This window comes from Galleria mellonella, unplaced genomic scaffold (genome assembly GCF_026898425.1).
Source record: "Galleria mellonella isolate WM207_F2 unplaced genomic scaffold, CSIRO_AGI_GalMel_v1 utg19, whole genome shotgun sequence".
Lineage (NCBI taxonomy): Eukaryota > Metazoa > Arthropoda > Insecta > Lepidoptera > Pyralidae > Galleria > Galleria mellonella.
The window spans coordinates 2544863-2557362 of record NW_026442028.1 but is presented as its reverse complement, the minus strand read 5'-3'; the positions used below and the strand labels follow the sequence as shown (position 1 = coordinate 2557362).

The following is a 12500-nucleotide window of genomic DNA, read 5'->3' as shown; positions in this document are numbered from 1 at the left end:
AAATCTAAATTGCCGTACTGGCGTATATGTGGGCAGCGGCCGCCAAAAGTTGTATGAAAATCCATATTTGTCGTGTTTTGCGGCTAGATAAATTACTATGTTAACTCATGTCTGTCCTGTAATTTAAAAATGGAATGACTTTTTATTTCGAAACATGTCTACCAAGGTAACTAATACAAGGTTTTATTTAAATTTCAAACTGGCTTGCAAATAGAAAGCTGTTTGTTGAAAAAAAAAAAATAAAGGAACATTATGGCCCGTGAAAGATTATTATTGTTCGTTATTCGTCATTGAACTTAAAAAGTAAAATTGTGTTTTTGATTTCCGCGCATTGTTTGAAAAAATACAAGCCTTGGAACAACTAAGTATTGATAGACTCACGTATGTGTGCCTCGGCTACGCCTCGGCCTACATTTGAACATTCGTCCATCAATGCCTCAGTTGCTGGCCGCTGCAGTAATATACTAATAGAGTGATTTCGACTTAACAAATCTCTCTTGATACAGTGTTTAGTGTTAAAATTATCAGCAGAATGTTAGCTGTCATTTGTACTACAAACTTCTCACAATGCACAAATAATATACTAAGAACAAGACCTAATCTTTGATAATATATAATATATTTAATAAAAAATATATATACTTTCACATAAGTGCAAAAGCATTAAAAAAATTAAGGACTTAAATTTGCAAATAAAAAATATACAAGCAACGTTTTCAACTCCTAGGCATTTTGAGTTTTAAAATCCTTTGTAGACAAAAACGTTTTTCCTTTTGTTTTAACATATTATGAAAACAGAATGTATTTGTGTGAGACGTATATCAAAATTTTCTGAACAAGTATATATTATTGTTTTATTTATGTTAGGGTTTACATTAAAAATATTGTATTAGACAATGAAAGATAAGAAAAAAGGTTAGGCAAATCTCAACCTAAGAACAAGGAATTACATAGAAGGAATGATAAAATAAAAACAGTAAATCATATGGTTGCCTCCTTTCTTCTTATGTAAATATAATTAGTAAAGAGAGGACGAAAGATATACCATCAGTTGCTATTTTTCTCAATTCACAGCAGACTAGTGTTAAGAACAAGGAATTACATGGAAGAAATGATAAAATAAAAACTGTAAATCATATGGTTGCCTCCTTTCTTCTTATGCAAATATAATTAGTAAAAAGAGGACGAAAGATACACCATCAGTTGCTATTTTACTCAATTCATAGCAGGTTAGTGTATAGAAAATGTGTAGGTATATAAAATTTTTGTTCATTTACATTACTAAATATATATTCAACACATGGATTATATCGAAAGTATGCAAGAAGGTTGTATATGAATTTGGTAGGGTTATATGTCCGTATAACATTTTCTAGCCTGCTATGAATTGAGAAAAATAGCAACTGATGGTATATTTTTCGTCCTCTCTTTAATTCCTTTTCTTTCACCAATGTGGTGGAATAGACAATTTAACTTTAACATTTATTAGTATAATATGGGAAGATATAAATTGTAACGTGGGTGGATTTCGAGTAATTCTTAAGCTACGGTGTAGAAATCGATCAATATAATTTTTTATGTAAGAATAACTAAGAAAGCGTATATTTTTATCAACTCGATCCATTACTGAGAACGCGTCTCTTCCTATTGTAAAAACTCTTTCCTTGATGCTATTCTAATGTCTATTTATATTATACATAAAAAGGAAAAAAATATCGTGCCATTCAAACTATTTATATATATTCCTCTTCATCTAAAGGTACCCTGTAAAAGTACATTTTTGTGATATGGCCGCCCATGCAACACTAGGGGTGATACGTGCGCGTTGCCAACCCTGAAGAAACCTTTATATACCTTTTGTGAAGAATCCCATACTGCAGTCTCTAGGGAAAACCTCGGCAAGGAGCTCATTCCACAGCCTGAATATTCGCGGGAGGTAACTTTTCTGAAACCGCACTATACACGACCTTTTAGGTTCCAGTGTGTGTCGAAAGCGAGCACACACACGTGTGTATGTGTGTGTGTGTGTGTGCGCGCGCGCGTGTGTGCGGGTGTGTGTGCGTGCGTACGTGCGTGCGTGCGTGCACAATAAGGAGTACCGATATATTTATAAATGTGTAAAAATAAGGGTTAAACCAAAGCATACGCATACTCATATACACATATGTATTATTTATTTGTGTGTGTGTGTGTTTATACTGTGCGCGCGCTGGGAGGGATGTGTTTGGCGATGTGTGTGTTGCCTCTTTAATATGCTTTTATGTAACTAGTTGTATTTGTATAATTTAGGTATTCATTATGTTTTGAGTGCTTGAAACTGATAGAAATTACTTTTGACTACCCTTCTTCTAAATAGCGAGTATAACGAACGCACACTATGTATTTGATCTATATTTCTTTCTTTTTTATTATTTTTTTTTTTAGTGGCATTTCGCGGCTCACTTTTGGCCACAACAGAATATCAGTGTTTTGCTCTTTTTAGGGCAAAGCAAAAAGCTGAGTTGTGGCCATTTTGCATTACTGTGGTATACGCATGAAGAAAAAAATTTTTATTATGCATTCTGATTTTGTTTTTGGTTTTATTTTATTTTTAATCTTTTGTACATGTATCTTTTTTATCTTTTTTCACATTGCTTTTGTGTTTTTTGTTTGTGTGCTGTAAGTTATGCAAATAAATTATCTATCTATCTATCAAAGATGTCATATTATTTTTGAAAATTACTTTCTGTTTTTACTGTTCGTAGTTTCTGACCATAGTTTCGACTTCATCCAGTTCGTCTTCTTCGGAGAGCGTACAGTGTACGATGTTCATGATTTAGAAGCAGTAGAATAATAATTATTTGAAAGCACCGAAATTTCATTTATGTAAGAATACCAAAAAACAAAACTATGGAAGCGAAAGTGATGTTTTCCTCACATTTCTAATAAAAGGTTTCTATCCATGTGCAGCGGTTCGATATTGACTTTTATTTCAAGTTATTTTTTACATGAACTGTAGTATTGTGCTTGTGCCATTACTTTTTCGACATCTTAAGGATAAAGGGTAGTGACATGACACATTATATTGTATTCTATTTGGTCTACGTCATCATGCACATTTATTGCATTAAGAACTTTTTTACTTACAAAATTTACTAGATGACAAAATTCGATGAAGCGTATTAAAAGATTGTCAAAACATGCCATCCTCAAAATGGGATATTTAAATCTATCATCAATTTCTTCATGAGACATGATCATCTTTTATTGAGTTTATGAACAGATTAAATATTTTGGGTTTTCCAAGTAAATAACCGAGTGTATTATTAAAATTATCAAGTAAGATGCTTCCCAAAGTGAAAGGGAAAGGTAAAGGTAAAGAACCCCCTCCGCCAGTTAAATTAATGGGTCCACCACTAAAACCGAAGAAACCACCGCCTCCACCTGTATGCTTCACTAATGAAGACCTGGTTAAGTTTAAGGATACGTTTAAAGCACACGATGAAGAGAATATTGATAAGGTAACAATCAAACTAAACAAATACATTAGAAAATACGCAAATATTTTTCTGTCTAATCTTAGTGACAAAAGTGTTCGGAAAAACTTGATGTATTGTCGTAAAATTGCATCTGATGACGCAGTATACTTAAATGGTAACTTAAATGAAATTGTTATATATTTTTTTTTTGATCTTATGGAAGATACTCGTAGCAGTGTGCCGTAAATATAATACTTATAATATTATTTATTAGCTCAACATGTGAAAGATACTCAGTTATGAATGTGTTTCTTTAGTCATTTCTTCTCATTGATTGCACATAAAGTTATTATATATTGGTATTAAATATTTTTTCACAGGTTCCCCTAGATGCAATTCCTTTAATGTTACGAAAACTGGGTTTTAACCCAAAAAGTGCAGAAATTCGTCAACTTTTCACTTTATTTTTAGAGGATGAATTGGTCGACACTGTAGAGTATCACGAGTGGTTGTTCATGATTGAAGCCAAGATGAATTGGGGAGATGACTTTGAACTTGCTGTTACTAAAGCTTTTGCTGCATTAGGACACGATGATGATGAAACAGGATCTGTAGATTTCGAACTCCTCAGAGAAGCACTTATGACATGGGGAGAGCCATTAACTGAAATTGAGTTCGTTGACTGGATTAAATTAGCTATAAAAGATAAGACTTATAATGCAGACGATGGGAGATTCTGCTATCCGAAATTTGTAGAAAATATGAACAATAAAGATGAGAGATATATTAAAGAACCGATAAACTTCTTCAAGTTGGATCAGAAGACATTAGCTGCGATGGCATTGAAGAAAGCTCAAGAAGAAAAGGTGGAACAGGAGAAAAAAGAAGCTGAGAGACGAGCCAGAGAGGAAGTTAAGCGGCTGAAGATGATTGCTGATGGATTATTGCCATCGGACTGAATTTTTAAAACTATTTTTAAAACACTACAAGATATATCAAGGTTATACTGAAACACAATCTAATGGCTTTATAATTGTATTTGTTGTTATATTATGAAGTTAATAGAGGCGACGATTCTGAGGATCCATTTCTCTTAATTTAAAATTTCAATTTGATATCACAGCGAAATCTTTATTGTAAGGAACAATACGAACTAATTTTGTAATTAATTTAAGTCGAAATTATTACAATTTTAGTTTATGATGATTCATATAAAAGTAATTTCGCTAAATTATTAAATTAAAATATAAAGTTAAGAGATAAACTTTAATTTTTTAGTAAGTTTTTTTATCTTAAATCTTTAAGTGAAATGATAATATTTTTTCATTATCTTCAAATTTTGAAGTTCGTGTTAATAATTCGTTACATTAATAGTTTTGTAAAATATATTCCTGGAATAAACGAAAGTTATAATTATTAAAACCCATATTAAAATATATATATATATATATATATATATATATATATATATATATATATATATATATATATATATATATATATATATACATAGTGCAAAATCATACCTATTGCATTTGCATATACATTGCTAGAAATTAACAATTATAATATTATTTAATACTAATAGAACGATATAAGCATTGTCAAATATCAATAGAACAATGCATATGTATGCATTGTAATTTAAATTTATTTTTCATGTTTAAGAATAAGTTTTAATACCTAAAAAAAAAGCGAATAAAAAAAAGGTCTGCCGTTCGGAAACTAAAGATGTAAAAATGTGTATTTAGAACTAGTACAACAACAGCACATATTTTTTCGCTGCAGACATGTTTTAAGTTAGTTATTTTCCCATACATATTCATTTAAGAGCATTTAGACTACCGTCTAAAAGGTCTGCATAATTTTTGCTTTACAAAGCAATGGCATGGGCGTAATGGTGAACATTTTTCGCATGAACTCTTATTTATCGTAATAATATGGAATGGTACATGTTCATTAATTCAGGCAACTTAGTCATTTATGAGTATTTAAGTCAACCAAGTGAATTCTTCAATTTACTACAACCGAGTGCGTAATTCATTTATTTAATATGCATATTAAGTAATTAAAAAGTGAAAATTAGATTTAAAATTTTACGTGGATATTATCAAAATACTCGTACTAAAGTGACTTTAATATATAAAAATAATATTATAAATGTGAAAGTGAGTTTGTTTGTATGTTACCTTATAGCGCTGTAATGGCTGAATCAATCACTATTTTTGCTATATCTACATGTATGTTACAACAAAGTCGCGAGTAATATATTTCGTAAATTATCCTTTCATGAAAAATGTAAACAATTTTATTTATGATAATGTATCGAGTCTTTCATAAGCTGTAATACGTGATTTTACATTAGACGAAGCTTTCATGTAAAATCACGTATTAATTATTGTTCAAATATACCTAGTTCGTGTTGGTATTTATTTCCTTATTAATAAGCAGTTTCTATGTGGTCCCGGCATAGAACGGGTTATCCTTTACTTTGATATTGTAAGAGGTGACTACAGGGACTTAATGGTCGAGCAATGAGCAATGAGCAAAGCCTCTTAGACGAGGGACGCCTCTTAAAAAATCACCATTGCCTAGTTGCTGTTATCAACCAGCTTCCTAAATTTCACAATAACTAGCAAAACTTCCCAACAGACCGAGGCCTATGTTCATCAGTGGACAGTTAACGGCTGATGTGGTAAGCAATAGGTAAAAATAAATATAAAATTCTTTCTCGCCTGTTCTATTGGTATATACTAATCAACAATATGCGGATAAAAACTAGTGTAGCAAAGTGTTGACAATTTTGTGCATTATTGCTTAAGCGGTTAAGATGCATGTGGTCTATTCATCATAATCTTCAACGCATAATAAACGGATACCATAGACGTTACAGAGTATTTTGTCATGTCAATGGTTTTACTTATAGCCGATGGTATTTTTGTAATGGATGATAATGGAATAGTAACTCTGCCTGCACTAACGGTATACGCTAGCGGGGCACCGGTGAGGGATGATAGGTGAGATTGAAAAAGCAAGTCAGTTAGCCCATCGTGATGAATTCACTTGGAAGAGAACACGATGCTTTTCAGGGGAAACCGAGGAGGTCGACCTGATAGGGTATATTGTTGGCAATGAGGCTACTAATCACCATTATTATCAATTCATTCTTTTCCTTACATGCAAAGGTTACCACTTGTTATCAAGTAGGCCGTTAGCTTGTTTGTTTTTTTATACTAATATGGTGGCAAATAAGTATACGGCTTGTCTTACTGTAAACGGTTGCCGTAGCTTATGTATACTTGCCACACCAGCGTTTTAATGCGCGCATTGCCACCTCTTTAAAAACTTGGATAAAAACTTTAACATTTATAATATTATTGTCATCTTATTAGTACAGACTTTTGGAGCTTTCTCAAAGAAATCTAGATTAGTTCCTCTGCATTTGGCTTAGTTCCAGTGCGAGGTTGCAAAATTTTAAGGCAGGATTTGTGCTCGGTATATTGGTATACCTACTTATCTATAAAAAGCTTACGTGACCTATGAGCTGGAGCTAGCCAGATTGTTGTTGTTATAAATGTATTTGTTGGCTTAAAATAAAGATATATGAGTACTGCTTATCCGTAAGTATGAACTAAAAAAATATCAAGCCCCTAAAGAAATTGGTCAATTGTATTGTATTGTAAAATCTTTATTGTACATAATTTATATGTGTCCAACATTAAAAGATTTAATATACAACGGCGGACTTATGAAACTTGACTTGGCGAAATTGAACAATATGTGTATGTATGTATATATTTTGCACAAAAAATTCCAAGATTCACATTTGTATATACATATAATTAAGATTGAGTTCCACAATTGTGGCAAAACAGATAATTTTTTTTTAAAAACTGTACCTAACCAATTTTGATAAAATTGGTATGGGATCAATCTGTAAATATATTTTTTCAGATAAAATAAAAAAAAAAAGAATTTTCCAAATCGGTTCACAACTGACGGAGTTATGAAGTAACAAATAAAAAAAAATACAACCGAATTGGGAATCCAATTCTTTTTGAAATCGGTTGAAAAGTTATAAATAAAATGCTCCTGGGTAAAATAAAAGTAGATAATTATTATATTATACTAGGCCACGTCGTAGATTTAGTGTCTGTTTTATTGCAATTTTATTACCTCCACGTGTTTTAATAGGTATATATTATGTGGTGTCTTCGCCGATTTTGTTGATTACTTTTGTAATTGTAAACGCTTACTCCCATCTTGGTCTCATATTAAGTTTGTTAAGCTTGAATTTTGCCTTCTCGGAAAGACCTTAGAATTCTAATTAGTACCTTATTAAATTGGTGATTAGAAAGTTATTAAACAATCTTCAATCAAATGGCTAATTGAATAGAAATAACATCTGGTGCGCCGAACTAGGAATAGTTTTGGTGATTGATTAGTTCACTAATCTAAGTCGACACGGGCAACAGATGTGCGTAAGCAGGTAACTCATTAACATAACTCAATATAAAAGGGTCCATTTTGGTTCGCGGTAACAACTTCAGATAATAAATTAATAAAAAATACTGATAAACGACTAGATGTATCGTACGTTAAGACGTAAGCACATTATATTGGAAATGTTGTGAATGTGGACTGTGAAATTACTGGTAGGCAGGAAAGTAGGTAGGTAGGCTAGATGATGCGATTTAAACTTCTTCAATAATGTACTTAATTTTTTTATTAGAAGTTAAATGAAACTGTACGTGACATTTAATACAATGTAACAATTATAATAAAAATGGCGGGAAAAAAACTTTCTCCGCGTTACCAGTGTTGCTAATTTAATAATTAAAAAGTTGTTGGCTGGTGTTGCCATGTTGTACTTAAATTTAGAATACGCAGTTGTATCACTATAAGCGAATTTTGTTTCGCTACTAGTTTTTTGTTCAGCAAAGAATAAAGGGGCTTCAATATAAGCAACAAAAAATAAAACTATTGACCCCAATTTGATAAAATTTTTGAATAATATATCCTTTAAGATAAAAAAGGATTTTCCAAATTGGTTCATAAATTTCGGAGTTATGAGGTATGAAAAATAAAAAAAAACAACCTAATTGAAACCTCTATTTTTTTTTTAAGACGGTTGAAGATTCAGACGAATTGAGGATTTCTCGGCATAATTATAATTATGTCAAATCTTTATTTGATGTAGTGATATAGTTCAGAAGGAAATATAGTGAATTATCGTAAATATTTTTTTACGATCTTCAATATGCTCTGTAAATAAAATTTTATGGATTCTCGGCGCTTCCAGTTCAATAGGGTCCTCTGAATATGAAAGGGTGAAGATTAGAGCGGGATATAGTAACGGTTATCGTCGTAATTTGTGAATAATGTGGCAGTTTGTAGGGTAGTTTGCAAATTACAATAAGAAAATTTGCTTAGTATATGTACGCAGTAGTAAGTGTATTATAATATAATACTTGAATGGGGTTTTTGTAAAATATATATCTTTAATAAAAATACATTAAAACTAATAAAATCGTTAGTCCCGACTGACGATTTATTTTATAAAGTGGAAATAACACTAAAAGGGGAAATAACACTACGTGTACAAAACCCGCGGCGATAGCATGTATAATTTAAGTAAATATGTGAATATATAGATATATTTATTATTATTGAATGCACTATTCAAAACAGCGAAGGACATAGTGCACTGTTATTGTAAATGTGAATGTTGGTGAGGATGTATGGATGGATGAATGTTTATTATTTTTTCATGCAATAACTACTGAATGAATTCATTTGTATGAAGCTGGTTATATCCTATTTCACGTGGATTAAGCCGAAAAATTTTACTAGTTTTATATAATTTAAAATCACATACATAATTTAAATGCACTGTGTGTTATTTTTCATAATATACATAATATTGTTTTTTTTTATAACACAGGATGTAAATGTGTATACGGCTTACCTATTGGTAAGTGGCTACCGTCACCCACCCAAACTTCAGAGGCATTGCAAATGTGTTATCGGCGTTTACAAAAGGAATAAACTCTTATCTTGAAGACAAGCACACCTGCAATGATGTTGGTGTTATGGGTGATCATGGGCGACGGTAGTCACTTACTATTAGGTGAGCCGCATGCTCGTTTGTTCTCTGTGTTATAAAAAAAAAAGGGGACAATGTCGTATCGGTTCGGAAATAATGCTGCTGGAAGTTGGTTCCAAAGTGTATTGTGTTATAAGGGAAGTACCTAATAATTTCATATTACACATAAGCTATATCGAGTATCTAAATTTAATGAATTTTGTACGTTATACCGATTGTATTGTAATGATTTTTTTGAGATAATGCTCATGACTATTTTTTATCATCGCACCATTCGCTTTCAAAAGGGAATTTAGAACTTGCATGTGATAGTTAAGTATAGCGCAATTTCAGAATTTTCTCTCGCGAATGCGCTACGAAGGATTGTGAAGTTAATTTAGCTGAGATTTTCTCTAGAGACAGAAACGAAGTATTAATTTCTTCAAAAAGGACTTATTAAAGTTTCTTCAAGGTCAGCAACGTGTACGTGACACCCCTAGAGAGGCCGGCGTCCATAGGCTACGGTAATTGTATACTATTAAATAGAATATATGATTGTTTGCTACATTTGTAGTATAAACTCATGTTTTGACAGATGAAATATGGTCTCGAAGTAATTTTTTTTAAAGGATAAAAATGGAATGCTAACCCTGCTTGCGCTAACGGTATACACTAGTGGGGCACCAGTCAGAGATGATAGGTGAGAATGAAAAGGCAGGTCAGTTCGCGCATTGTGATAAATACACCTGTAATTCGGCACGATAGTTCCCAGGGGGACCACGTGGAGGTCGACTTGATAGGGTATATTGCGAGCAATTGGACTGGTAGTTCGTATTACTTATAACTCCTTCCCCCCCGAAGTAAGTCTTTTAATGAGTGAAAATGGAATGGTAACCCCACCTGTGTTATCAGTATAGACTGGCGGGGTACCAGTAAAGAATAACAAGTAAGAATAAAACAAGTCAGTTGGCCCATAGTGATGAATTCTTAAAGAATTAACCAAGATAGTTTTCAGGGAGAACAGTGTGGATGTCGAGCAGGTAGAGCTAGCAATGGGGCTCTTACATTCTATTACTAAAAATCCCTTTACCTTCTCGAAGTCTTTCATACTTAGACGGCGCGTCCAGCTGTCATATTATTATGATGATGAAATCTTCATGTTATCCCTCATCAGGGACATAAGGCTCATATATGGGAGTTCCATTTTTAATTTATTTTTTTCCTCTTTTTCTACTTACGTTTTTTTTTAGAAAAATGTTAGTTTTACTTGTAGATATATCTTTTAAAAGGATAATAATATATGGTAAAATGACTAATAATCTATCTATATAAGTAATAAATTAAAAGTAAAAACTTTTATTTAAATGCGCTAAAAAATATAAATTTTTATTTTAAAACTTTTACTATCAACTTATAATGTAATTTCACAATTTATATGATATAAAAGCTTGTAGCGAGGTTTATCTTTGCAAATTTGCAATATACATTACAATTAAAAAAATAATGAAAAAAGCTTGTAAAAATCAATTGCCAAATGTACACGTATGTAATCGCATCGCTCCAAAACAGTTGCATCTATTTGGCTAATTTAATTATCGTTGTGTTTGTGATTGTTAAGACAAGATTTGTATGAAAGAAAATTTTTAAAAATTCCAAGGAACAGTGAAAAATTTGAGTTAAATATCTTTACATAAAATTATGAGTCGGCGAGTGAGAAAGAAATCAGTAGGAAGATATAATAAAAATATTGATAGAACAGTACAACCGTGTGAAGTATAATGAAGTACAAGAATAAATATAAGAAAAGAAGGGAATATAACAGCCAACTGGCACGCAGATGAAAGCAAACAGAAATAAAATTAAGAATCACTTCCTCATTACACTAATGGTAAATAGGTGATTTTCCATTTGACCTATTTAGGGCACAAGTCGTGAATCATTGTGACATTAAACAATTGTTGGATTTTATCGTAGATTTTCTTACAAAATTTAGCGAAAAAACAGGCTGCAATGTAATTTGTTTTGTTGGAAATGGACTGGGAATTAACTGAATATATTATTTAATAAGTGTCGAATTTTAGGATTTAAAAATCTCATAAAGTCATTTAATTTTATGAGCTCCATAAACTGATGTTCCAGGAGCCTTATTTGTGACCTTCATGTATAACAAAAGAGGGTTAGAAACTCATCAGAGGACGATACCTACACACAAGTAGAAGTACGTAGTATTAGTAGTAACGGATAAGCATATAATAGATATGTACTAGCTGTACCCCACGGTTTCACCTCTATGAATCACTGTATAAAGTATCCTGTGCGATAAGAAAGGATATAACCTACTTGTGTACTGAATTTCATTCAAATCTGTTTAGTAGTTTTAGCCTGAAAGAGTTACAAATATCCATCCATCATTACAAATGTTCCCATTAGGTTAATGTAGCATTAGCAAGGAAGTCAGAATAAAGTATAGAATAAAGGCAAAATAATATAAAACACACCAGTGTGATCGTAGTACTGATAAAAATTGGTTATTACTTGGGCATTGTCGTTAGTTGATAACATTAAACCTTATGGGACCCAATTCTGGGCTCTTGTATCAGAACAAGAGGCTACTGACGACCACCAGTCAAGGGTATGGCGCGATTGTTAGCGTAAACGATGTTTGAATTATGTAATATGGTATTTCTCATACTCCACTCGCGCGTGGTACAAGTATCAGCGGTTTTTTATGAGAATTAGTTGACGTTAAATAATTTTACTGAAACAGGTGTTATCTTGCGAAAGTTCATATCACTGGTTATTTGATTAGAATTATTTTGTTTAATTCCGCTACTATTAGTATGTGTATGACTGCCAACACTCGAAGATTGACCATCATCGTTACTACCCAAATTTCTACAACCTTCCATATTAACCCTCAATTTCCGAACGTCATTTCATCCACGCAAATTTTGTGA

The 12500-nt window shown here is 32.0% G+C and overlaps 1 protein-coding gene across 1 annotated transcript; it reads left to right on the top strand.

The window, feature by feature from the left end:
• Positions 1 to 3110: 3110 nt before the first annotated feature.
• On the top strand, positions 3111 to 4586 carry LOC113521555 (uncharacterized). The gene is made up of 2 exons (XM_026907114.3): positions 3111 to 3500; positions 3839 to 4586. The coding sequence occupies exons 1-2, from the start codon at positions 3324 to 3326 to the stop codon at positions 4415 to 4417; spliced, it is 756 nt and encodes a 251-aa protein (XP_026762915.2). The 5' UTR covers positions 3111 to 3323; the 3' UTR covers positions 4418 to 4586.
• The last annotated feature ends 7914 nt before the right edge of the window (positions 4587 to 12500 follow it).